This window comes from Chlorocebus sabaeus, chromosome 1, assembly GCF_047675955.1.
Source record: "Chlorocebus sabaeus isolate Y175 chromosome 1, mChlSab1.0.hap1, whole genome shotgun sequence".
In the NCBI taxonomy this organism is placed as follows: Eukaryota; Metazoa; Chordata; class Mammalia; order Primates; family Cercopithecidae; genus Chlorocebus; species Chlorocebus sabaeus.
This window is the reverse complement of record NC_132904.1, coordinates 4137059-4162555: the sequence shown is the minus strand read 5'-3', so window position 1 is coordinate 4162555 and position 25497 is coordinate 4137059. Positions and strand designations below refer to the sequence as shown.

Here is a 25497-nt window from a genome sequence, read left to right as displayed (position 1 = left end):
CCCAGGGAGCTGCTCAACAGACATCCTTCTGAGCTTTTACTCTTAATCTTTTTACAGACGGAATCATTCCCCAATGCCTGGAAATTCCTCATTGGATTACTGTGTTTCAAACAGAGTTTTGTGAACAGCCTTTTATCTCCAAGCGGAAAGAAAGGTACTTGTGCATTGTGAACATCCTAACATTCTTTTCCTGTGGATGGAAAGGGCAGAAATCCCTTTAACAGGAAACGGGGGAGGTTGCTGTTTCTGTGGATTTACTGGGAGAGAGATGATAATTTTCTGGGAGGAAATTTCATTGTTTAAAAGATGAAGTCAGATTTCTGTTGTGTATGACTTAGAGGAGACAGTTGCAGAAACTCTGAAATTGAGGAAGGGAACTCATTCCTGTCCTCCCTGAGGGGGAAATCTGGCCCCTTCCCCACCCCATGAAAGTGGGTGGAGCCCCCAGGCGCAGGACTGTGAAGCTTGCAGGTGCCTACCCAGCCCCCTGGTGAAGCTGCCTCCAGGAAGGTGAGTGGAGACTGTTCTCTGCTGATCTTTCCCTGATGAGCCTGAGAAAGTACCAGGCAAAGACACCTGCCTTCTTTCACCTTTGACTTGGGGTTGAAGGTTGGCCTCGCCAGCCCCGCAGGAACTCCCGTCCTTTCTTTCAGCCACTTCCTCAGTGGTGGGAACCCTAGGCGGCTGAAGTCCGCAGGCGGGCAGCCCCCTCACCAGGGCAGCATGGTGCCATGGGGCAGCCGGAGACCGAGCATCCCGTTTCTCTTTCCTGCAGCCGTTGCTTCATTTGTAAATGGGCGCACTGGGACAAGACGGACTGGTTGTGCCTTTCAGTTCTAAGATTCTAGTTCATCTGTTCTCTAAAATCCTGGCAAAAGCAGGAAATTTCTTGCCATGCTTTGGGCATTGACTCGAGGTTCCAGGGGCATTGTTGGTCCTGCTACACCCCTTGGCAGACAGTTCTTCCCCGAGAGAGACAAAGTCGCATCTAGAAATTTGAGAGCATGGTGCTCTGATTGGTCCCTCACTGTCACATTGGATTTGGACTTGAGACCCAGCCAGGCTGGACGGGGAGGAGCCAGATGGGACATTCTCAAGCTGCCAAGGGCTTTTGTCCCATTCAGATTCAGGGCGCTAGAGTCCCAACACGGCGCCTGAGGAAAAGTGAATTGGGTGTCCTCAGTTCAGACCCCTGGGCACAGCTTCTGGTTGTTTGATTTAAAATAATCTCTCGGTGGCTCTATGGCCTGTGTGAAATTTTATTACTATTTCTGTGGAAAAGGAATCAGTTCTTTTTATACGTAGTTTTTTTTTTTTTTTTTAAACCCTTAAAAGTTTCGATTTTACCACTGCAGTTACAAGAAGAATTGTCTTGTTAGGGTTTACAGGTGTGCCGTTGTTCTCTATAACAGAAAACCTTTCAGTCTTCACGGGCTGAGGAAGAAGGTGGCTGCCCACTTGCAGAGCTGCCTGATAGAGGAAAAGGTGGCGTTTTATAGTCTGTTTTCTCCCAAGTAGAGAGTAAAGCAATTCGCCGATGAATTCCTTGAAACGTTTATTAAACTGTAAGTCTGAATTAGGAAAATTATTGTTATCGTTTCAGTAAGCACTTGAAATCAAAATGGGTGCACTTTTTAAGAAATTGTGATAAAATACACACACCGTGAGATCTACCATTGGTAGCATTTAGTGTATTTATAATATATAACACACATGGTGCGTTTATTTTTGGTTGGAAACAATCATATAATTGGGCAGAACAGGAATATGTTCTTAATGAATGCAGTAAGTGCACACCCGACTTTTTTATTTTCCAGAAAATTTTCTCACTTGAGTTGAAGCCAAAGAGTATATTTCTGACGCCAGGTGACAGCAGTATTAGAACCCCGAGGGGAAGCTTCTTTCACTCCTGTGGTTGTCATTCAGGCTTAGGGATCATGAAAGATTGGCTGGTCCTGCAGCCTCGTCCTGGGTTGCCTAGAATCTCGGTAGTTTTGGCCGAAGGGCTCATCTGCTGGCCTCTGTGGATGGCACCCTGAGGCCTCCGTAACCCTCCCCGGCCGCTCTTTCAGATGTGGAAAGCTTCAGCAGGCCACGCTGTGTCCATCACCCAGGATGACGCGGGGGCCGATGACTGGGAGACCGACCCCGATTTTGTGGTAGGAGCCGCCAGCCTTTGCTTTCCTTTTTCATGAAGTGGAAGTGGCTGTCCTGGGTTTTTCTTTGATGGGGTGGTGGTTTGTTGGTGTCGCAATCCAGGCTGTGAGATTGACTGGTCGGTTTTCTTTTCAGAATGATGTGAGTGAGAAGGAGCAAAGATGGGGTGCCAAGACCGTGCAGGGCTCCGGGCATCAGGAGCATATCAAGTAAGAGGCGTCGCCACCACCCTCCCGAGGGCCCCTCTGTGGGTGGAGCCCCAGGTGCAACAGGGCTCATGGTCGTCTGTGGAGGGACAGCCTGTGTGGAAACTGCTTTTATCTTCTTGACCTGATACCCATGCAGTAAATGAATATAAGACACACACATATATGTGTGTGTATGTAATGTGTGTGTTTATATGTGTATATTTCGATACTTAAGTGGTCAGTAATTTTTAAATTCCCATTGCAAACAATTTCCATATTTATAATTTTAGAGTGTCTGCTTCTCAGTATTGTAGCTTTTATCAGGGAACATGTTTCCCTAAGCTCTACCTTGCCCGCGAGAGGTTTCTGAAGTATGAGATGTCTGAATAACTAAGACCTTAAATGTCCTGTCCCTGTTTTTATTATCTGGAAATGATTACGTATTAATTGTGGGGTACTGTGAGCTTTGTGTTCTTATCAAAAGCCCAGAGAAGGGAACTGAGTGAACCCTGTCATTGTTTCTCACTTGGCACTATCTAAAATGCCAGCTCTTGGGGCAGTTTTTTTTTTTCATCAGGAAGTGTAGATAAAAGGAACTTTTAAAATGTGCCCAGACTTCTATTTTAGGCCACACTGGGTTCAGAGTGGATCCTCCTTTCCCGCACTGTGAAGGCAGCACCACTGACCCGGTGACCGCCTCAGTATCCTGGCGAGACTGTCCTGCTTGGCCACGGTCCCTTCAGCTGAGAAAGATTCAGTCCATCATCCAGAAAAGAAGGCACAGTCTGCCCAGTGGCTTTTTATTTTGTTTTAAAAGATTTATTTATTTATTTATTTATTTATTTATTTTGAGACAGGGTCTCACTCTGTCACCCAGGCTGGAGTGCAGTGGTGCAATCATAGCTCACTGCAGCCTTGACTTCCTGGGTTCTCGCCTCAGCTTCCTAAGTAGCTAGAACCATGGGTGCACACCACCATGGCCAGCTAAGTTTTTTTATTTCTTTTAAAGACGGGATCTTGCTTTTGTTGCTCAGGCTGGTCTTGAACTCCTGGGCTCAGGTGATTCTCCTGCCTCAGCCTCCCGAAGTGCTGGGATCACAGGTGTGCGCTGCCACACCTGGCCCACAGTGGCTTTTTATACGCAAGTTTTAGTCCCTCTCTGGCTTGCTCAGCGCACTCCCTTCCACAGAAGCAACTTCGGAACTCCAGTGGCCGTGCGGCTGCCCAGGACAAGAGACTGGAATGGGGCTGACTTAGGAGTCTGCTGTGGCCTTGGGTATTTGCTATGGCGTTAAGCAGACTCCTGAATTTGTTGAGTCATCGTACCTCTTCTCATCTCTTCTGTTCCCTGTAGCTTCAAAACATGTCTTGGAGGGTGGCTTGGAGAAAAAACAACTCTCCAGTACAAAAGCCTCGGGCGGCTTAGAATTCAGAGAGGAGCGCGTGGGGAATGAGCCCATTCTTCATGCTCTGGGCCTTCCCAGGTTTTAGGAGTGGCGTCTTTCTTTCCCTGCTCATCAGGGTATTGGGCGGTTTCTGAGCCTGGTTTGCATTTCATCCTCAATTCTAGCATTGTTGTCCAGATGTCGAAGGTGGCGGCCTGGTGTCTCCTGGGCAGAAAGTGTGAATGCCAGAGTGGCCTTCATACCACGCTGGGGTCTCTCAATGACAGCTGTGTCCTGCCTGCCAGATTTGAGCACACCTTGTCATCTGTTTCATCATCTGCTATATTAAAAATTTTCAGTGGCGTTTAGATGTTAAATTCTGAAACGCTTTCCTCACGTCTTTGAATGTATAAAAAAGCTGGAGTACTTCAAGTACGGACGAGCCATCTACATGTGCAGCATCACCGGACTTCTGCCAGTGACTGGGAAAGGGGGTGTAGCCCCGTGTTCCCCTCTACAGACTGGCTTTCCTGTTCTCTGCATGTGAATGAAGGCCGGGTTTGGGTAGAGCCATCTTCAGCGGGGATTTGGGATGACCCCACTGTCTCCCTTCAGATTCGCGTTCTGTCTCCCACGGAGCGTGCGTCTGACACTGCGGACTGCCGAAGTGGGTGTACCAGCCGGCAGAATAGTCAGGAAGGCACAGTGCAGGGCGAGAATTGGTGGACATCAGACAGGCAGATTTACAAAGATAATGTCGCCTGCTCTTATTTATGACACCGGGAGGCAAAGCTGCACATCTGTTGATTGATTTGTTCCTATTTCCATCTCTTCCTTCGAGCATCCACAAGCTGAGGGAGAATGTCTTTCAAGAACATCAGACCCTTAAGGAGAAGGAGCTTGAAACGGGACCCAAAGCCTCCCACGGCTATGGAGGGAAATTTGGTGTGGAACAAGACCGAATGGATAAGGTGAGTGGCCCGCGGCTGCCTGTGCCAGGCTCCTGGTGCGCTTGGACCACTCGACTGAGTGGCAGAGTCATCCCTCAGACTTTCCTTAGATCAGCAGTTCTGAGTCAATCTGCTGAGGCTGAGATTTGCCCAGAGTAGACCCCTGTTGATTGGACTTGCTCGTGAAGTACTGTAGCTTTCTTCAAAGCTCGCTGAGAACCCTCAGAGGTGCTGGAGCACGGGTGGTACGTGGGGAGGCCCAGAGCGGGAGACTGGCCCTCAGAGGCAGCCTTGTGATCAGGACAGAAGTCCGGAAGCATCGTGGCTCCAGGTGTCATCATTGTCAGTGCCTCTGGTTCCAGCTTGCAGCCTAAGTCATGCCAGTCCGAAGACCAAAGTCAAATCCGTAGGCCCCCATGGTTCACAGCACACACGGAAATTCAACCAAAGGCCTAGCTAACGTGCTTCATGCCTTCAGTGACTGTCAGAGCAGTCTGTCCCTTGTCTAAATGGGGCGCCCACCAGGCTGGGGACAGTGCTCGCTCTGTTTGAGAGGTCTGGGAGAGCCTCCCGGGAGCCATCATTGATGGGATGCAAACTGCCGTGCAGACGTTGATTGAGGACGTTGGCCAAATGCCTCCAGCTCCACCCGTACTTTAGGTCCTCTCTACCCTAAGAAAGGGAGCCCCGTTAGCTCAGGGGGGCTGCCTTTTCCTTCCTGGAGAGAGGATGGAAGGGATTGTGGTGTGTTTGCATGTTTCTTCAGTAAAACAGACATCCTGGAGGTGAACTTTTGAGTCTGAGCGACATAAGCTTGTTCTGACCTGACAGATGCTTGCCTTTACCCTGTGGAAAGAAGTGTTTCAGCCAGTGTCGGATTCCAGGCGGTAATTCCATACCTCTCCCACCTCATGCGCCAGCCGGATGAACATCTGAGCTGGGCACAGGGTGACGTTGCCGTGTTACAGTGAGCTGCACCTTGCTCTGTCCCCTGCAGAGTAGATGATGTGGTGGGCTGGCAGGGCACCCCAAACCACAATCATAAATAGCCTGGGGGAGGAGTGGGGTGAGGGACCATCTGCAGGAAGGAGACACGGATGTTGCTGTGTCACTACCACAGAGATGCGCTGACACTGAGGAGAGCAGTGTGTGCAGAATCATCATCTCTGGAGTCTAAAAAAAGTCCGCTAGCTTTTAGGAGTGTAAACAGGCAGACGGACCCCTGTGTTCAGTACAGTGAGCGAAGCATGTGCAGACGGACAGACGGAATCCATGTGTTCAGTGCAGAGAATGAAGCATGTGCAGACGGACAGACAGAATCCATGTGTTCAGTACAGTGAGCGAAGCATGTGCAGACGGACAGACGGAATCCATGTGTTCAGTGCAGAGAATGAAGCATGTGCAGACGGACAGACAGAATCCATGTGTTCAGTGCAGTGAGCGAAGCATGTGCAGACGGACAGACGGAATCCATGTGTTCAGTGCAGTGAGCGAAGCATGTGCAGACGGACAGACGGAATCCATGTGTTCAGTACAGTGAGCGAAGCATGTGCAGACGGACAGACGGAATCCATGTGTTCAGTGCAGTGAGCGAAGCAAGTCGGTAGAAGCCTTTCCCACCGCAGACTGAGGCAAGCCCTGTGCTTACAGGGCTTGTGGGGGGTTAGTGCAGAGAGAAATTTATTCTAAAAATGGGGCTCCCTGCTCTGGGTTGGGAAAATTACATACTGGGGAAAAGAAAGGCAATGTGTCAGGGAAAGCCTGGTAGGGAAGCTGTTGTGGCTTCTCTGCTGCTGCTTGGACTGCACCTTTTTTCAGCCTGAATCTCGCTCACCCTGGAACCTGCAACTTAGGCCTTCTGGAGTGCCAGGCTCCCTGGAAGAGCCCTCACTTCCCTCTCTCCTGTGCCGTCTCCATGGCAGCCTCTGCTTCCCTCGTCAGCTGTCCTTGCCTCATCCTGCTGTCCTTCCCAGGGAGACTCCCCTCTGGGCTGGGCTTTTCAAGGGTCGGGACTTGTCATCCTCTCCTCGTGCCTGGCCCTATGCCATGAGCCCCACCTCTTAGGCCAGTGCGCTCCTGGAGCCCAGGAGGCTTGTGGAGCCTTGCTGTCACCTCTTAGCTGACAAGCTGGAGAGCTATCCTGGCAGGGCGAGTCCAGCAAGGGGTGCTGCAGCTGCTCAGTCCCGACTGGCATCTGGGCCAGGTTAGCTCTCAGCTCGGGTCAGCACCACGGGACAAATATGTTGTCAAAAATAACTCAGGGCCAGGTACGGGACTCACATCTGTAATCACAGCATTTTGGGAGGCCGAGGCAGGAGGATCTGATGAGCCCAGGAGTTTAAGACCAGCCTGGGCAACATAGCAAGACCCCGTCTCTACAAAAACATAATTAACTGGACGTGGTGCACACCTGCAGTCCCAGCTGCTTGGGAGGCTAAGCAGGGAGGATCACTTGAGCCCAGGAGGTGGAGGCTGCAGTGTCCTATGATCGCACCATTACAGGCCAGCCTAGGCGACCCCGTCTCAGGAAATAAATAGATTAAACTCAGATTCCAAACTGAAGGGGAAATGGCTTAAGTTATTTGTAACTTGCCCACTTCAGAAATTAAAAAAATAATAAAAAATTGAAATCTCTGCGTTAAGAGTTGAGGAATATGTGCTAGAGACTTCCAGAAAAAAAGAACACATTGAGGGCAAGCACACATGAGAGGAGCCTGGACGGGCTGTCCGGATTCTGTTTACGCTGGGGCCTGAGCACGCTGCACCTTTCCCTTGCGACCGGCGGTGGCTACATCCATCACGCGGGGCAGGCTTCCTGCTTGCTCCCGTGTCTCCTTGCATCCCGTAGCCCTGAGTGTACACATTCAGGCTTCAAGATACAATCTCCCCAGCATGACTGTTTAATAACGTGTGATTTCGTCAATGTAAAGTCAAATGCAATTTTGGAGATGAATCCCTTTCCATCAAAAAGTTGGAAACTTTGCCTCGTTGTCATTCTGGGCATGTCTTTAGATCCGTTTTCCTATAACTTCCTTCTGATGAAAACTCATGCTGGGGAATCCGTTTGGCACGTCTGTCTCTGCCACTCCTTCATCTCTGTTTTCTGGGTGGGACCCCAGAGGACACGGATGGGCAGTCTGTGCCACAGAGGGTTTGGAGGTGACGGCTCGTGTGGATGAGGAGTCAGCTGCCGACCTCAGAACAAACGTGGGAAGAAGAGGGCGCGGCACAGGCCCGAGGCTTAGGGCAAAGCCTGCTTTTCATTCGGGGAAAGAGTGGACGCGCTCTGAGTTGCCTGCTGTGTCAGCGCCGGTGTGGGATGCTGCTCGGGTTAGTATGAGCGGCTCCGCATACTAGAGGGAGTGAGAAGACGGGTCCCGGTGTGCCGTGGGCTTTCTCCACGCCGTCTGCTGGGCCACATGCCTGCACTGTGCGTGAAGGAGGCCTTGACCCGGCTCTGCTGTCAGCAGGGAGCCTCAGAACCCCGGGGCCTTGGTGTGCCCGAGCGTGGGACTGTCAGGGCTGGAGCAGGGCCGGTGCCTTGAGGTGGGAGATCTTGTCTGCTTTGTGGACCAGAGGGTCTCATCGGAACTGCCGAACAGAGTTGCGGAATCACAAAAGCAGCTGTGGACAGCACACCTGTGGATGGGATGTGGCTGTCCCAGAGGCGTTATTTACAGAAGAACTGGGCACCGGGTCTGGAAAGCCCAGGGGAACCCTCGGCTTTACCTGCTGGCTTTGGCGAACAGAAGGTCCCCAAACCTGTGTGCGCTGATGGGGGCTGACGACATTAATGATGCTGAAGCGAGCTGGCGCTGGGGCCGGCACCTGGCTCCTGCCTGAATGGGGTGCTGCTCAGCAGAAATCGAATATGAGCCTGTGTTTTGCAGACTATTTTTTGTGCTGATTCTTGGGTCATGTGATTCGCAGAGGTCCCACTTCGGTAAATGCCAGCAGCCTCCACACCGGCGGGTCTCACAGATCCTGCCACAGGCCACCAGCTCTGTATCCCTTCTTTATGCCCAGCGGTGTCCGACATCCCCACTGGTGGCCCCAACCTGTGGCCAGGGGTCGTGTGCAGCTTCCAGGAGCCCAAGGGCTGGGGTGGGCCATGAAAGCCTGCACCAAGGACCTGGACCTCCCAGGAGTCGGGCCCCCTCCTTGGCTCCCCAGATGGGTGTGTTCATGTAAGGTTTCCCTGCACTGAGCAGGAGGTGGCCTCCCCAGCCCTGCTCTGGGAGGAAGTGAAGCGCCGCAGTGTCGTCAGTGTCTAATGCTTTGTGTTTGAACCCTGTTCCAGTCAGCTGTCGGCCACGAATATCAGTCAAAACTTTCCAAGCACTGCTCACAGGTAGACTCGGTCCGCGGCTTCGGAGGCAAGTTTGGTGTCCAGATGGACAGAGTTGATCAGGTGAGTGATGTGGTGCTGGGGCTGGGGGAGGGTTGGGGCAAGGGGAAGCGTTCCCCGTAGATCTGAGCCATATTGAGCCACTTGTAGTGGCAGGCAGGTGCCCTCCAGCTCTGTGGGACTGCAGAGAGGGGCATCTCGCTCCCAGGATGCTCTGAGAGCCTGGGCCCAGGGAGAGGACGCGGGATGCGGAGGGCTTGCTACAGCAGTCCCTGCGGTCACTCTTCACTACGTGCCCCAGTACTGGACGGCCCTGTGTCTGTCCAAATGTGCCAGCAGGGACCATTGCTGCCCGTGTTTCTCACGTGTGTGCTACTGTGACAGAGTAGCCTCAGAGCCTGTTCCGGGGAGCGCTCGTTGCGTCCAGGACTCAGGCTTTGCGTCCAGATGTTGTTGCAGTCATCCTGGGCCCAAGCCTCTTCTCTGATTCTCTTCAGCCTGGGGCTGGCGGCTCTTTTGTTTAATAGAGGAGGGATCAGGAGCCTGGAGGGAGCAGGGAGCTGATGCTGGTGGCAGATTGTGGCTTTGTGACATATTAGCCACGGTTCTGAATTTATGTGTCTGTGAAATGAGGGGGATGATCACACCTCTCTCACGGGTGTGCTCAGATGCCCACCGCAGTGCCTGACTGGTGGGAGTGCACCCCTGGTGGCCACTGCTATTCCTGTTATTAATATTAATGTTCTCAGCATGACTTATTTGAGAAGCGAGTTTTCGTGAAACCTGTGGAATGAATCGGCTGAGGACGCCCTGCCGCCATGTGCTAGGGAGGGCAGGTCGCCATGTATACAGCTTGGCCCGCGCCGCCCACTGGGCCTTGCGGAACGTTTGTTGTCCTGTCCGTTTAGGATGCCATAGCTCTTGCGTTACTGCCACCTGTACCTGGCTTAGGAACCCAGAGGTCACAACATAACGTGTTTCATGTTTTTTAAAGTTTCATGTAATTCAGAGAGATTGTTTCAGGGACATTGAAAAAATGTATTTCTCCCCACTCTTTAATGTGTTTTTGGTCATCACAGTCTGCCGTAGGCTTTGAATACCAGGGGAAGACTGAGAAGCACGCCTCCCAGAAAGGTAAGACGCGAAAGGCGCGGAAAGAGGCCGGCGCTCCAGGGGCCCTGATGGGGAGAGTCACGGCCACCTGAAGCCGTTTCCCAAGCGGTTTCTGTTGCCACAAGGAGGACTCTGCCCTCCTCTTCATGTTTCTGGATCATCCGGATGCCACATGACGGATGCATTCCCCGTTACACAGCCTCCTTGGAGCCCTGGCATCTGCTGTCATTGTGGAGCCTCCCGCTTTAGCGGAAGCTGCCCTCCCTTCATCTGGGCAGTGCTCCTCCTGGAGAAGAGAGCGCTCAAATTTATCAGCAAAAAGCTAACTTCCCCCTCTAAGGATAGAAACCAGAGTTGTTAAATTCTTGTTTTCATTATACACATACGGTCTTAACTGCTGGTGATTAATCTTTATTACATCATACCATCTCTTTTTGAAAGACCAAAGCATATCGCTACCTTAAAGTTGACAGTTTATTTTTTGCAAGCTTATTTAGTTCTTCCTCTTTAGTGTCATTGCATCATCCGGGGGAACAAGCTCTCAGTCCTTAAGCAGTCTCGGTGCAGTCCAGGTGGAGGTAGCTGTGGTGTGGGCAGGCGGAGGGAGGATCAGGGTCTTGTTTCCCGTGTTCAGCTGTGTGGCTTTTTTCATACGAGGCTTTCTCTTTCCATTTTTTTCATTTTGTTTTGTTTGTTTCTTTGTTTTGAGACAGAGTCTCGCTCTGTTGCCCAGGCTGGAGTGCAGTGGCGCAATCTTGGCTCACTGCAAGCTCCGCCTCCTAGGTTCAAACGATTCTCCTGCCTCAGCCTCCCAAGTAGCTGGGATTACTGATGTGCACCTCCACCCCTGGCTAATTTTTCTATTTTTTAGTACAGAAGGGATTTTGCCATGTTGGCCAGGCTGGTCTCAAACTCCTGACCTCAAGTGATCCGCCTGCCTCAGCCTCCCAAAGTACTGGTTCTTTGTATGAAGCTTTCCAACTTTTAGCTGAGCAGTTGATTTTCAAAGTGGGCATGCAGCTTCATTTCTGACCACACGAAGGAACTGCCCTGTAACAGCTGACAGGGCCCGGAACCCCACCATGTACCTGTTACGAAGCGGGTCCAGCGTCACCTGTATGGAGCAGTGGGTAGCTTGTTGTACATTGTAAAACGTGTGCTTGATCTGTTTGTGAGTTGTAACCACTACACACTTCTGCTTAGTTTAACAAAAGGGACAGTTTAGTTTGTCCTCAGGCCCACGTGCTAACTGCTGCCCTGTCTCTTCAGACTACTCCAGTGGTTTTGGCGGCAAGTACGGCGTGCAGGCTGACCGAGTAGACAAGAGCGCGGTGGGCTTCGACTACCAGGGCAAAACGGAGAAGCACGAGTCACAGAGAGGTGGGGCAGACCCCACGGTCTGTAATCATGCGTTTGCTCCAGAAGCACCCATGAGGGCATTTTCTTTCCTCACACATGATTGTTGTAGATTTTTTAACTTAAAATATTTGGTGTTCTTTTAGTACCAGTGTATGTGGGCTTTTCCTAATTCGAATGGCTGCACAGTTCCCCATTGTAGGAGGATTCCATAGTGCATGTAACCATTCCTTTTTTGAATGTGGAATTTAGGTTGTTTCTTTTTTTTTTTTTTTTTTTTTTTTTTGGTAGAGATGAGGTCTTGCCATGTTGCCCGGACTGGTCTTGAACTCCTTGGTCTCAAGCAATCCTCCACCACTTTGGTTTCCTTAAGTGCTGGGATTACAGGTGTGACCTGTAAATTTTTTGTTGTTGTTTTAGAGGGAGTATAGTGGCGTGATCTCTGCTCACTGCAACCTCCACTTCCCTGGTTCAAGCAGTTCTCATGCCTCAACCTCCCGGGTAGCCAGGATTACAGGCACATGCTGCCACGCCCATCTAATTTTTGTATTTTTAATAGAGACAGAATTCTGCCATGTTGTCCAGGCTGGTCTTGAATTCCTGACCTCAGGTGATTGGCCCGTCTCGGCCTCTCAAAGTGCTGGGATTACAAGTGTGAGCCACCGCACCCAGCTGAAAGTTGACTGCAGGGAACATTCTTGTACCTTTGTTTTGCTCACGAATGATTATTCAAAAGAATCAACTCCTAGATGTGGAATTGCTGGGTTGAAGTCTATTGAATGTAAAATTTCCATAGATACTGCCGAGTTGTCCTTGGAGGCTGTGCTGAGTTCTTCCTTCCCCACGGCGTAACCTGTACACCAGCACTCAGAGAGTTTCCCAGGGCTGCAGAGGCTGTGGCCTGCCCGTTTCCCTGCGCCTCTTTTGTTTGGCCTGCACATTTAAATTTTTAAAAATATTTGCCAACATTTGAAAACTGAGAGCTTGACTATTTAAAAACTCAGATTTCTTAAAAAAAAAAAAAAAATCCCAGACCAAGAAACACCACTGGAAGATCCGACCACTCTGGCTTGGCATTTCCCTGAGGAAAGTGCCAGTGGCGTGAAGGGCAGCTTGGCTTGCAGTTTGTTGCGGACTGGCCTGGCTTGGCCTTCCTGCCGGTCAGGCCCTGCCTATTGCACAGGGCTGCTTGCCTCTGCTCTCTGCCTCTTTCCTGGGAACAATCCATTCCTCCTCTTCCCACACGGCACAGTTGTGAGCAGTGCGTGCTCCGTGAAGCCGCGTGAGTGTGTGACTCCAGTGAGCCTGGGAGCATGGGCTGAGCACCTGGGCAGACTCAAGCCTCCTCAGATGCCTCAGGCCTTCTCTCCCAGGCCTTGATCCTCTGCATTTTTACTTTTAGTGGGTTCATGAGAGATTCATGTTTTGGTATCACAGTGACATGCTAAATGGCTTCATTCTGAGTAGAACTGGTGTTTCTGGAAGATGCTGTGTGTGTCCTGTTTCCAGGTAGCCCCCTGTTTGCTTCAGTTTGTGAAGAGTGGCCTTTGAAAGTCTTGCCCTTGTGCCACCTCCTCCCCTTAGAGCCTTATCATAAACTCTCATCTCCTGCTAGCTTCTGGATGCAATGGATGATGTTACAGGAATTCGTCTGCTGTACTTTCTTTCTTGAGACAGTCTCTTGCTCTGTCGCCAGGCTGGAGTGCAATGGCACGATCTCAGCTCACTGTAGCCTCTGCCTTCTGGGTTCAGGAGACTCTCCTGCCTCAGCCTCCTGAGTAGCTGGGATTACAAGCATGCGCCACCACGCCCAGCTAATTTTTTGTATTTTTAGTAGAGACGGGGTTTCACCATGTTGCCCAGGATGGTCTCGATCTCTTCACCTTGTGATCCGCCCACCTCAGCCTCCCAAAGTGCTGAGATTACAGGTGTGAGCTGCCATGTCCGGCCTTTGCTGTACTTAAAAAAATAATAAGGCCGAGATCCAGCAGAGCTGAGATCCAGCCACTGCACTCCAGCCTGGGCGACAGAGCGAGACTCTGCCTCAAAAAAAAATAATAATAATAATAATAATAATAATAATTTTTTTTTTTTTTTTTGAGATGGAGTTTCGCTCTTGTTGCTCAGGCTGGAGTGCAGTGGTGCAATCTTGGCTCACTGCAACCTCCACCTCCTGGGTTCCAGTGATTCTTTTGCCTCAGCCTCCCGAGTAGCTGGGATTACAGGTGTGGGCCATCACGCCCAGCTAATTTTGTATTTTTAGTAGAGATGGGGATTCATCATGTTGGTCAGGCTAGCCTTAAACCCCTGTCCTCAGGTGATCTTCCCACCTCAGCCTCCCAAAGTGGTGTGATTACAGGTGTGAGCCCCCACCCCCAGCCTGTTTTTTTAATTTTTAAAAAATTAGTTAATGATTTAACTTAGAGATGGGGTCTTGCTATGTTGCTCAGGCTGTACTCAGCCTCCTGGGCTCAAGCAGTCCTCCCTTCTCAGCCTCCTGAGTAGCTGGGTTGCAGGCACATGCCCCCACCTCTGCTAACCACTCTTTATGTTTCTGTTATTACGCATAAATAGCACCTTTAAATATTGTCTGTATTATTCAGTGGCCCTACAGTGGACGGACCCGAAAGATTTTTGTGTTTTTTTAATCAAACGATAAAAGTCTTTCTTAAGGACTGCTAAGACCCTTGCATGTTCACTGATTTCATTGCTCCCTTTAAAGCAGTCCTTTTTTTGTTTGTGTTTAGATTACTCCAAAGGTTTCGGTGGCAAATACGGCATCGACAAGGACAAAGTGGATAAGAGCGCCGTTGGCTTTGAGTATCAAGGCAAAACGGAGAAGCACGAGTCCCAGAAAGGTGTCTTCCATTTTATCTTACCCTCCAGCCAGCAACTAGTAATGTGGCAGGTGGTAGCCACTCCGGAAAAGGAAAGACAAAGCGTTATTGACAGCCCTTGATGTAGATGTCTCGTTTTCATTAAATACCCAACTTGAAAACGGCACATCTAGAAACACGCTGCTAAATAAGAACTCGGAGCTTGCATGTTTTGGCGCTCCAGCCCCAGCGGCATTGCTTATCGTGGCGGCCGCGCCCGCACGTCCGTGTTGCCCGTGTGAGCCTGTGCTGCCTCGTGGTGCGGGTGGAAGCCGCGTACCTGGGAGCTTCCGTGGGGTCCTGTCTGGCTTAATCACAATGCTGAGGTCTACACTAGGTTATTTCCTGCCACTCTCCAAAGAGGGCCTCTTCGTGGATGTTATCTAAAGTATTACGAAAGATCCAGAAGGGAAGGGTGATTGAGTGAATCGAATGTGTTTAACTGTATTGAAAACATACTTTCTACCTGTGACCCGCACTACTTGCTAATGATGGGTTCTGGCCTTTCATTGTGCATGTAGACTATGTGAAAGGGTTTGGAGGAAAATTTGGTGTGCAGACAGACAGACAAGACAAATGTGCCCTTGGCTGGGATCACCAGGAGAAATTGCAGCTGCATGAATCCCAAAAAGGTACATTTCCTCTGCCTGTCCGCGAGGTGGTTTTGGAAGTTTGTCTTTGTTCTTGTGGGTCAGTTGGTGTGTGTTGTGTCTGCGTGTGCCTGCTGCACGTTGTTTTGTTTTCACTGTTTGAAGTTGTCCTGTGCACCCCCCACAGTCTCCCAGTTCCAGAAACCCTCCAGCTAGTGTAGTCATGACCCCTCCCTGCTGACACGGGGGTGGTGCCCCAGAGAGCTAGGTTTACCTGAGAGTGGGGGTGCACGGGCCAGACCTGCAGTAGGGGGCTGGGTTTACCTGGGAGTGGGGGTGCACGGGCCAGACCTGCAGTAGGGGGCTGGGTTTACCCGGGAGTGGGCACATGGGCCAAGCATGCAACAGGGGACCGGGTTTACCCGGGAGTGGGCACATGGGCCAAGCGTGCAACAGGGGACCGGGTTTACCCGGGAGTGGGCACATGGGCCGAGAGTGCAACAGGGGACCGGGTTTACCCGGGAGTGGGCACATGGGCCAAGCATGCAACAGGGGACCGGGTTTACCCGGGAGTGGGCACATGGGCCGAGCGTGCAACAGGGGACCGGGTTTACCCGGGAGTGGGCACATGGGCCGAGCGTGCAACAGGGGACCGGGTTTACCAGGGAGTGGGGACATGGGCCAAGCCTGCAGCACTCCTGGGATGCCGCTTGTTTTCTGCCTTCAGGAGGTGCAGGAGCAGCAGTGCTCCTCGTCCAGGCTTCTTGTCTATGAAGTGGGCCACGGTGTTTGGCAGGAGATACTTACTTTTGAACCAAAAGTGTTCTCTTGTCCGAACGGGTCCCCTTTCCCTGGGGAAAGGAACCTAAGGGGCTGAAACGCTTTGTGTGTGACCGAGCCCTGAGATAAGCAGGAGCGGGGCTGATGGGGCTGCACCGTCCGCATCTCCAGGGTCTCTCCTCCCATGTACACAGATACGCGCACGCGTCTGCAGTGTGGGTAGGACCCTAGGAATGAACTGCACAGCCTGGAGTGCCTTTACTGAATTATTTGAAGTACAGTTCTTAGCCTGTTTCCACATCTTGGCTGAGTGTCCAGATTTTAAGTTCATTCTTTAACGTTGACCTTTGGAGCCACCTTCTGGCGCTGAGCCTGGGAGTAGGATCTCAAAGGCCGTAAGCTCAGGAGAGCCCATGCTTTCTGGAAACTGTTTGATTTTTGCACATGCTCATGCAATTCTAACCCAACTGTGTTTCCCCTCTTGGTTGTTTTCCCCACCGTTGCTTGTGGATTTTCAGATTATAAGACTGGTTTCGGAGGCAAATTCGGTATTCAGTCGGAGAGGCAGGACTCCGCTGCTGTGGGGTTTGATTACAAGGAGAAGTTGGCCAAGCACGAGTCCCAGCAAGGCACAGTTGCCACCAGCCTCTTACCCCCACCCTCCCCCTCCCATGCAGCCACTTCTAGCACAGACTTCAGGGCTCACCGTCCGCACCTGCAGCACAGTCCTCCTGTGTCGCCAGTTGTCAGCTGTCAGGCTGTTGGGCACTTGAAACCCATTTCTATTAGAGTGACACTGGTTTTGAGTGGTTCCCTTCTCTTCCCCGCTTCACTTTCTTCCTTGTGAACCTGTGATCTGCGTATGGCAGGATGTACCAGTTAGTGTGTGGGTGCCATCTTTCGAACCCTGTGACCCTTCCGGTCTCTGGACCGGGGCATCTCCGGTCTCCAGCAGCATTCTGCCTGAGGCTGTTCTGCTGGTAATGGTGGCTGCTGTGAGCCGTTGAGTCAGGCCTTCCAGATGAGGAGAGAGGTGTTTGGTTCAACCAAATCGCTGGCTGTTTGACCAGGGGCTTCGTAGCAGCAAGGGCCAGGAGACAGGCGTGTTCTGTGTGGTTTCTGTGTTTCATTTGTGGTGGTGTTTTTGGCCAGGGTTGGGAGGTTTTTTGTTTGTTTCATTTGATGACACCGTATGTGTGTAACATCTCCACACAGAGCCACACAGTATGTACACAGAGCCACACAGTATGTGCACAGAGCCAGCTCTGCATCACACAGAGCCACACAGTATGTACACAGGGCCACACAGTATGTACGCGGAGCCACACAGTATGTATGCGGAGCCAGCTCTGCATCACACAGAGCCACACAGTACGTACACAGAGCCACACGGTACGTACACAGGGCCACACAGTACGTACACAGGGCCACACAGTACGTACACAGGGCCACACAGTACGTACGCGGAGCCACACAGTACGTAGGCGGGGCCACACAGTACGTAGGCGGGGCCACACAGTATGTAGGCGGGGCCACACAGTATGTACACAGGGCCACACAGTATGTAGGTGGGGCCACACAGTATGTACATGGAGCCACACAGTATGTACACGGAGCCACACAGTATGTATGCGGAGCCAGCTCTGCATCACACAGAGCCACACAGTACGTACACAGAGCCACACAGTACGTACACAGAGCCACACAGTACGTACACAGGGCCACACAGTACGTACGCGGAGCCAGCTCTGCATCCTTCCTTAGAGCAGTTATGTTACCTTCAAAATTTGGACTTGGTTATTAGAACCTGAACACATAATTGGAAAAATAGTAATTCCCTAACCTTGCAGGGCAGACTCTAGACTTTGCACCTGCAGCGTTAGAAACACAGCAGTGTTCAGGTGTGGGCAGGCAGACACACCTGGGGTGGTCCCGCAGACTGCATGGAGATGGCAGTGGCTCTCCGAGGCATCACTCCTGCATGACAGTGTGACTTTCATGTGGATCTGTGTTGCTGCAGCAGAAGGATTTGGCTGGTAGAATTTCCACATGGATTTTTTTTTTCTCTTAAAAAGCAAGAGAACAAACTGCGATTGAGCCTCTTTTTAGCGCTCAGTAGAGCAGGCGCACAGGAAGCAGCTGAGAATAAGCCCGTGCTGGTGCGGAAGACTGTGCTATTGAAGTGGCGCGTTGCAAAGGCCTGTCCGTGCCCTCTCCTCGCTTAGCTCCTGCCTGCCGCCTGCCGCCCCTCCTGCCCCTCAGGGAATGCTGAAGCCTGCCCCTGGCCTGTGCCCTGCTTCTCACTGCCTGGGTCTCACGACCATGGGTGGAAGCAAAACTTGCCTTGCAAGTGAAGCCTCGCTTGGCCATTCTCGTTTCTTCCCGCTGTGGTGCACCTTCTTGGGCTGTTTCTGGATCTGTCTGCATGCACCCGCGGCCACCCCCACGCTCGCCTCCGCCGCAGAGTAAGTGTTGTGTTTTGCCACATTTCAGACTACTCCAAAGGATTCGGCGGGAAGTATGGGGTGCAGAAGGATCGGATGGATAAGGTAAATATTCCAGACCCGGAGCTTAGTGTCATCTGCCTGCAGGGACTCTTGGTGGGCGTGGCTCACGGTGCCGGTGGCAGCTACGCGCTGGGGTGGGGCACAGGTGGTTTCCATCACAGTGGACATGATGTGTTCTGTGCTTATGTCTGTGCTGTGGGATAGGCGCTGGCACTGGCCCCCCTCCTAGTTGGGGGCCCCAGGCCAGGCAAGTTCAGCACCTGGCTGTGGCACAGCAGTGGACGGCTGGGCTGCCACAGGAACCTAGACGTTTAACATGAGAGGTGAGAGCCTCGAGGGCTCATGTCCATTTGAACTTAAATTCTTTTTTTTTTTTTTTTTTTTTGAGACGGAGTCTCGCTCTGTCGCCCAGGCTGGAGTGCAGTGGCCGATCTCAGCTCACTGCAAGCTCCGCCTCCCGGGTTTACGCCATTCTCCTGCCTCAGCCTCCCGAGTAGCTGGGACTACAGGCGCCCGCCACCGCGCCCGGCTAGTTTTTTGTATTTTTTAGTAGAGACGGGGTTTCACCGTGTTAGCCAGGATGGTCTCGATCTCCTGACCTCGTGATCCGCCCGTCTCGGCCTCCCAAAGTGCTAGGATTACAGGCTTGAGCCACCGCGCCCGGCCTTGAACTTAAATTCTTAACAGTAAATGAGATTGGAACCGAGTGTTAGACCCCGCTGGTGGCCGGCGCTGCCTGTGCCATGATGAGCCATGTCTCCCGTCTTCAGCCTCACAGAGACGCGGGCTCCACGCTGCCTGCTCTTGTGCATGGCCTGCGGTCGGGGTGGCAGGGTCAGTCCTTGCTTCGCAGCTGACCACACACAGCACCATCCAGGGGCTCCTGATGTGGGATCTGGGGGCGTGGGCGGGCAGAGCAGGTGTTCGGGCTGGGCTCGCCAGGGAGCCGTAGCCTGGGCTCATTTCTGAGGGCAGGCGGGAGTTCAGGAGAGAAGGCTCAGGAGACCACGGAGGGACGAGGTGTGGGCCCGGGTGGGACAGGAGTCACAGCAGGTTCTCAAGAAGCCTAGCTGCAGAGGGAGGGCGGGGAGCGGGGACAGAGCTGGCCCTGGAGAGCCCCACACACCACAGAGCGTTCTGCACGTCATTAGGTGACCTGCATGGCCCCAGAAAGGTTAGCAGGTAAGGGACACTTTGGGGGTCTGCTTTGAGAATCCGCTAGCCTCAGCGTGGAGTCTGGGTTGTGGGGAATGGCCTGGGCAGGGGGGTGTGGTCCTGAGGAGAACGGGAGGGGCTCAGGTGGTAGAGAAGCAGGGCGTGGTGTTTCGCGCCAGGGGATGCAGGGGAGGGAGCAGTCGGGTGGAGGTGGGGTGGACGTGGGGCCGACACTGAGCTGAAGAACTGGGAGTGGCGGATGTGGGTGTCAGTGAGAGGAAGCTGGGGTAGGGCTGGGGCCAGGCCCGGGTGGCGTGCAGAGTGGGGAGGGGAGTAGGCATGCGGTCAGAGGACACTGGGCAGGGGGAACCGGCGAGGTAGCAGGGGCCTTGCGAGGCACTGGGACGGGTGGAGGGAAGGAGCTCCCCTCTGGGTGAGTCAGAGGTTGTGGCTTTGAGGCCGGAACCTGAGGGACTGCTGTGCTGTGGGTGTCTGTGGTCAGCATTGCTGATGTTGGCTGAGCTTGTGAGCACGTGGGGAGGCAGTGTAGGGGTGCCGCCTTTGGTGTCATTGTCTTTCATCCAGGAGGGGGTGGAGCTTCTCTCTCCTGGTTTGCTGTGTGATGAAGTCCAAGGCTGAGAGAGAGGGATGTAACTGCCTGAGTCCCCGTACATTGTGGGGATGGGGCTACAACCCAGGCTGGGAGGTGAGGTCATCCCCTGAGGGCGAGGTGATGTCTGCAGAGGGCCCAGTGGGTGACGGGACCCAGTAAGGCTGATGGCCTTGCCTTTGAACAGGTGCAAGCAGCTCAAGGGACATGGAGTAGACGCTGGAGCTGACTGACAGGAGGAGGGAGCAGGGTCCGAGGAAGGACAGGCAGGCCAGGAAGGGGGCAAGCAGGAGATGCTGGGCAGAAAGGGGCCATGGTGTGGGGGCTCTGGTGGCTTCTGAGCCTCAGGTGTTCTCATCAGAGGTAGTGAAACCCACAGTGAGACTGGGGACGGCCGCTGGTCTCTTCGAGCCCTGCCAGTCTGCACCCGAGTCCTATGTGAGAGTCATTGCTGCTGCTTGGTCAGGCCGGAGTTGAGTCCCCCGCAATGCAGAAAGGTGTGACTGCACCACTGCGTGGTGTGGTGTGGAGGACGGGCCACCGGAGGCTTGCATGTGTCCCCAGCGTCTTCTGCTTCCTGTCAATGCTCACACCTCTGGGTGGCGAGGGAGGGTGGGGAAAGCGTGAGGCTGATCCCAGAATTGGTGTATGATAGAGCAGATGGAGATACATGTATTTCTTATGCTCATGCTGACTCACGGTTGCCTGCAAATGTGGTGGGTAATCGTTCTCATGCCTCAGTTAGTTTGCAAAACTGAGAGGCCATGAAGAGTGCTCTGGGCTGTGTGGCTAGGCCTTTAGGAAGATCTGAGGAAGGCATTTGCATCTGGTAGGAGCTGCCACAGGGCATGGAGAAAAGAGAAAAGTGCTTTTCTGACGCCCACTTCCTATCTCCACAGAATGCGTCCACCTTTGAGGATGTCACCCAGGTGTCCTCTGCCTACCAGAAGACAGTACCTGTTGAAGCTGGTGAGTCCTGGCTGATACCGGGAGCACCGTGTGGTTTCCCAGGAAAACACTGAGGGGAAGGACAATTGTGAAACACAGCCAGGAGCAGACGCACCACTAGTTGAAAGTGTGGTTGTTGCTGCATATTTTTGGGAAAGAAAATGATCCTTTTGATGAAGATCCCGTTTCTCCTGCGGAGGTTTAGAGTCACCTTTCAAACGCAGCATGGTGCCGTTGTTTCAGTGGGGCCTGTTTCGAGGGCCTCTTCCCAAAGCAAAGGGGTTACGTGCACGTTCACGAGGGTCCCTCCACACTGCCAGTGACCAGCTCCTGGGAGCAGCTGGGGCCTGCCCGGCTCCCTGAGCCACTCGGTCGCAGCTGTGGCAGGAGGAAGACGTCATGACGTCTGTGTGCAGGCGACGGCAGACGTTCTCTCTGCTGCTTGTTCTTGGGCCCTTGACCAGGGAGCTCGAAACCTGTCCTTTTCTGTGCTGGACACACGATTGAGTCAGAGGTGGTCCATGCCCTGGAGAGTCAGGTACTTGGGGAAAATATCGTACATGAAAGCAAGTGCTAAATTTAACACAGGATGCGGAGAGCTGCCACTGCTTACTAGGGGAGCCGTGGATCCACAGTTCTCAGAGTTGGAGGGCCCAGGACGCTTTGACACTTTGACCACTAGTGAGAACCCCCCAAGACGTTGATGTATTTGATGACATTGACTATATTAGAAATTAGAGGAATGTGGCCCGGCGTGGTGGCTCATGCCTGTAATCCCAGCACTTTGGGAGGCTGAGGCCGGTGGGTTACGAGGTCAGGAGATCGAGACCATCCTGGCTAACACAGTGAAACCCCGTCTCTACTAAAAAAATAAAAAAATAAAAAATTAGCCGGGCATGGTGGCGGGCGCCTGTAGTCCCAGCTACTCAGGAGGCTGAGGCAGGAGAATGGCCTGAATCCAGGAGGCGGAGCTTACAGTGAGCTGAGATTGCACCACTGCACTCCAGCCTGGGCGACAGAGCGAGACTCCATCTCAAAAAAAAAAAAAAAAGAAATCAGAGGACTGTTTTATTTGTTTATTTATTTATTTTGAGACCAGGTCTTGCTGCGTCATCCAGGCAGGACTGCAGCCTCAGTCTCCGGGGCTCAAGCAGTCCTCTTGCCTCAGCCTCTGAGAAGCTGGAACTATAAGCGCATACCACCATGCCCAGTTAAATTTTTTTATTTTTAGTAGAGACGAGGTCTCACTGTGTTGCCCAGGTTGGTCTTGAATTCCTGAGCTCAAGTGATCCACCTGCCTCAGCCTCTCAGAGTGCTGGGATTACAGGCATGAGCCACCACAGCCATTGGAAAGTTATAAATTGGTTCACTTAAAAAGAACAAAACTAGGTTGGGTATGCTGGCTCACGCCTGTAGCCGCAGCACTCTGGGAGGCCGAGGCGGGTGGATCACCTGAGGTCAGGAGTTTGAGACCAGCCTGGCCAACATGGTGAAACCCTGTCTCTACTAAAGATACAAAAAGTAGCTGGGCATGGTGGCCCACGCCTGTAATCCCAACTACTCAGGAGACGGAGGCAGGAGAATTGTTTGAATCTGGAGGCGGAGGTTGCAGTGAGCCTTGATTGCGCCACTGCCCTCCAGCCTGGGTGACAAGAGCTAAACTCCATCTCAAAAAATAAAAATAATAATATAACTGGCCATGCACGGAGTGGCATTTTTTTTTTTTGTAAATCTCTTTAATAGAAGGCGGCTGCATGCTCACACCTGTCTGCCTCTGCAGTCTGTCGATGTCACGTTGTTTAGGAAGAACATGTGGAATCACCTGGGGAGGCGGTTGGGAAAGGGAGGAGTGTTTGTAACCTTGAGGGCAGTGTGGGTGTCCTTCCGCGATGCCATGCAAGCGTGCCAGGTGGGGGTGGTCCTGCGGCCGGCTCCTCTGGCCCTGAGTGGCTCGCTCCCCAGTATGCTCGGGCGGCACCCTGTGTCGGTTATTTGGAAAATGCTGGACCTCTGAATTATGCCCGTCTTCCAATTGCGGACACTTCTCATTATACAGGACCAAAAAAAATCACTTTTGCTGTCATCGTCAATGTCATCTGCAGAGGCTAAGTGGAAATTGTCATGTTCATGTAGCCTCACATTTTTCAGAATTCTGTCTTTTACTTGAAAGCTGGAATTTTCCTGTTGGCGCCAAATACTACAGTAATTTTTCTTGACACAATAGGCTTAGTTCATTCACTTGGGAGAAAACTGCTGCCAGATACCCAGCTTTGCATAACCATAGCTTGTCTGTCAGTTGTTATTTCAGGGAAGAACGTTGTTCCATGAAAAAACAATCAACTTGCAGCTCTCATGGTTCCATTCATGTTCCTTGAGACAGAGACAGCCACCGCCACAGTCCCGGACACAGCAGGGAAGGCTTACGTGTCTTCCCACTTTTTTGAGACAGAGTCTCGCTCTCTTGCGAGGCTGGAGTGCAGTGGCGCCATCTTGGCTCACTGCAACCCCTGCCCCTGGGTTCAAGCAGTTCTCCTTGCCTCAGCCTCGAGTAGCTGGGATTACAGGTGCGCACCACCACGCCCAGCTAATTCTTGCATTTTTAGTAGATACAGGGTTTCACCATGTTGGCCAGAATGGTCTCAATCCCTTGACCTCGTGATCCACCCGCCTTAGCCTCCCAATGTGCTGCGATTACAGGTGTGAGCCACTGCGCCCGGCCTTGTTCCCCACCTTTGACTTACATTTTTATTGTTTTTTCTTAATAGACATGGGGTCTCACTATCTTTCTCAGGCTGGTCTCACACTCCTGATCTCAGACAGTCCTCCCATTTCAACCTCCCAAAGTGCTGGGAATTACAGGCATGAGCCACTGCCCTCTTTTCCATTTTTGTCACACAGAATATAAAAAAATGTATACTCAGCGGTTGAGATTCACTATATTCAGTATATGTCGATTACAGTATACATCAGTACCTTAACTGCTTTATCAAGGACAGATGTCTTTAAGAGAAATTGGCTGTTTTTATTTAAAATTGTGAGTGTGGTGGTGAAGATTCTGTCTTGTTGAAAGATCTTCCTGATGCCAAGCTTAGGGGGATCGCCAGTCCCACCAGGTGTGCAGTGCACTGCGGCCGGCGCCCAGTGCTGGCCCCGGACCAGTGGGCTGAGCTGGCAGCCGCAAGAACCTTTCCCTCCTCGGGGGTGGGGGGTGACCGGTTCCTGGGGCGGCCACCCTGTATGGGGCTGTTGTCCAGGAGCAGTGTTTTTGCTGTGCTCGAGCCACACGTCCTCCCTCCTTTCTCTATAGTGACCAGCAAAACAAGTAACATCAGAGCTAACTTTGAAAACCTCGCTAAGGAGAAGGAGCAGGAGGACAGGCGGAAGGCGGAGGCAGAGAGAGCCCAGCGGATGGCGAAGGAGCGGCAGGAGCAGGAAGAGGCCAGGAGGAAGCTGGAGGTGAGCGGCAAGGAGTGGGCTGCAGCGCGCTCTCCCTCTCGGACCTGTGCGAGGGGATTGGCAGCTCTGGGGCCTGGGCGGGGCTTATTCTTTCCTGGCCAGGTTTTCCTTGGAAGGCATGTTTAACTCTCGTTTAAGGCTGTGCTTTAAGGCACTCGTCACTTGAAGCCACACATAGGCTGAGTCTCTGGCCACAATGCTCCAGGCAGCTGGCTAGCGCCATCCTGGTCTTGCCAGTCCAGCCCTGGGACCCAGCAACCTGCCCTGCCCTCTGTCCCTGAGCTGACAGCAGAGTCATGTCGGCTTCGTCCTCCATGGAGCTCTTGTCCAAATGTCAGCCGGAGTCTCTTCTCACCCCTCCCCCTCTGGAAGCCCCTCCTTTTCCGGGTGAAAGTTTGGGGTTTGGAGGGGCCTCTGTGCAGAGGCAGCCTGCTCTTGGGGCCTGCTTCTGCTTAGCCAGCCCAGCCCCGCTCACCCAAGCCCCTGGCTGTGGAGAAGCGCTCCAGAGAAAGATGCCAGGAGCGCACCCCTGGCAGGGGCAGAGCACGAGTCTGCATCTGGGTGCTTTGGGTCCAGCCTGGGTGGCTTCCCACTGACAAGGAATTTCCTTGTGCTCAGCGGGATTGGGGGGGCTATGAATAGAGCCTGGAGCCTACAAATGTGTGTGTGTGAAGTTACCAGGTGTGGCTCTCAGCTGGGGCGTCTGCAATGTGGGGCAGGCCCAGCCTGTCTGGAAGCCTGGGCTTCTCCTGCCCACCCCAGGCCCTGCCCCTGCAGGGCCACACAGGACATGGTACTTCGAGTGTTTAATCTGTGGATGGCACCAGGTGACGTGGGAATTTACAACTGTCCTGTTGGGGTCAGGCAAGACCATAGATGCTAGGAACTGTGCTAGGGTCTCAAGACCAGGAGTGGTTTTCTCTTCAGCAAGACAAGACAGCACTACCATTGTTCTTAACAGAGCGAGGCAGCCTGCAGGGGGAGAGGAGGAAGGGTTTGGAGCGGACGCCTGGGTGTTCAGGTCCTGCAGAGGGAGAGGAGGGAGGGGTTCGGAATAGACGCCTGGGGTTCAGGTCCT

General features: G+C 52.6%; 1 protein-coding gene and 1 pseudogene across 5 annotated transcripts in view; both read left to right on the top strand.

The window, feature by feature from the left end:
- Positions 1–25497, top strand: part of CTTN (cortactin) — a 38923-nt gene that overhangs the window by 6379 nt on the left and 7047 nt on the right. For 2 of the 5 annotated variants that reach the window (XM_008016266.3, XM_008016342.3), the window contains exons 2-14: positions 58–154; positions 2073–2159; positions 2293–2366; positions 4572–4701; positions 8981–9091; positions 10108–10162; positions 11411–11521; positions 14245–14355; positions 14895–15005; positions 16262–16372; positions 18237–18292; positions 20915–20984; positions 24271–24419. In XM_008016266.3, coding sequence (XP_008014457.2) covers positions 2073–2159; positions 2293–2366; positions 4572–4701; positions 8981–9091; positions 10108–10162; positions 11411–11521; positions 14245–14355; positions 14895–15005; positions 16262–16372; positions 18237–18292; positions 20915–20984; positions 24271–24419 — 1176 coding nt within the window. In that variant the 5' untranslated portion in view covers positions 58–154. The remainder of the gene's footprint in view (positions 1–57; positions 155–2072; positions 2160–2292; positions 2367–4571; positions 4702–8980; positions 9092–10107; positions 10163–11410; positions 11522–14244; positions 14356–14894; positions 15006–16261; positions 16373–18236; positions 18293–20914; positions 20985–24270; positions 24420–25497) is intronic. The other 3 variants (XM_008016578.3, XM_008016495.3, XM_073009399.1) reach the window with 3 other exon arrangements.
- LOC140709707 (uncharacterized) lies at positions 11528–14270 on the top strand (annotated as a pseudogene).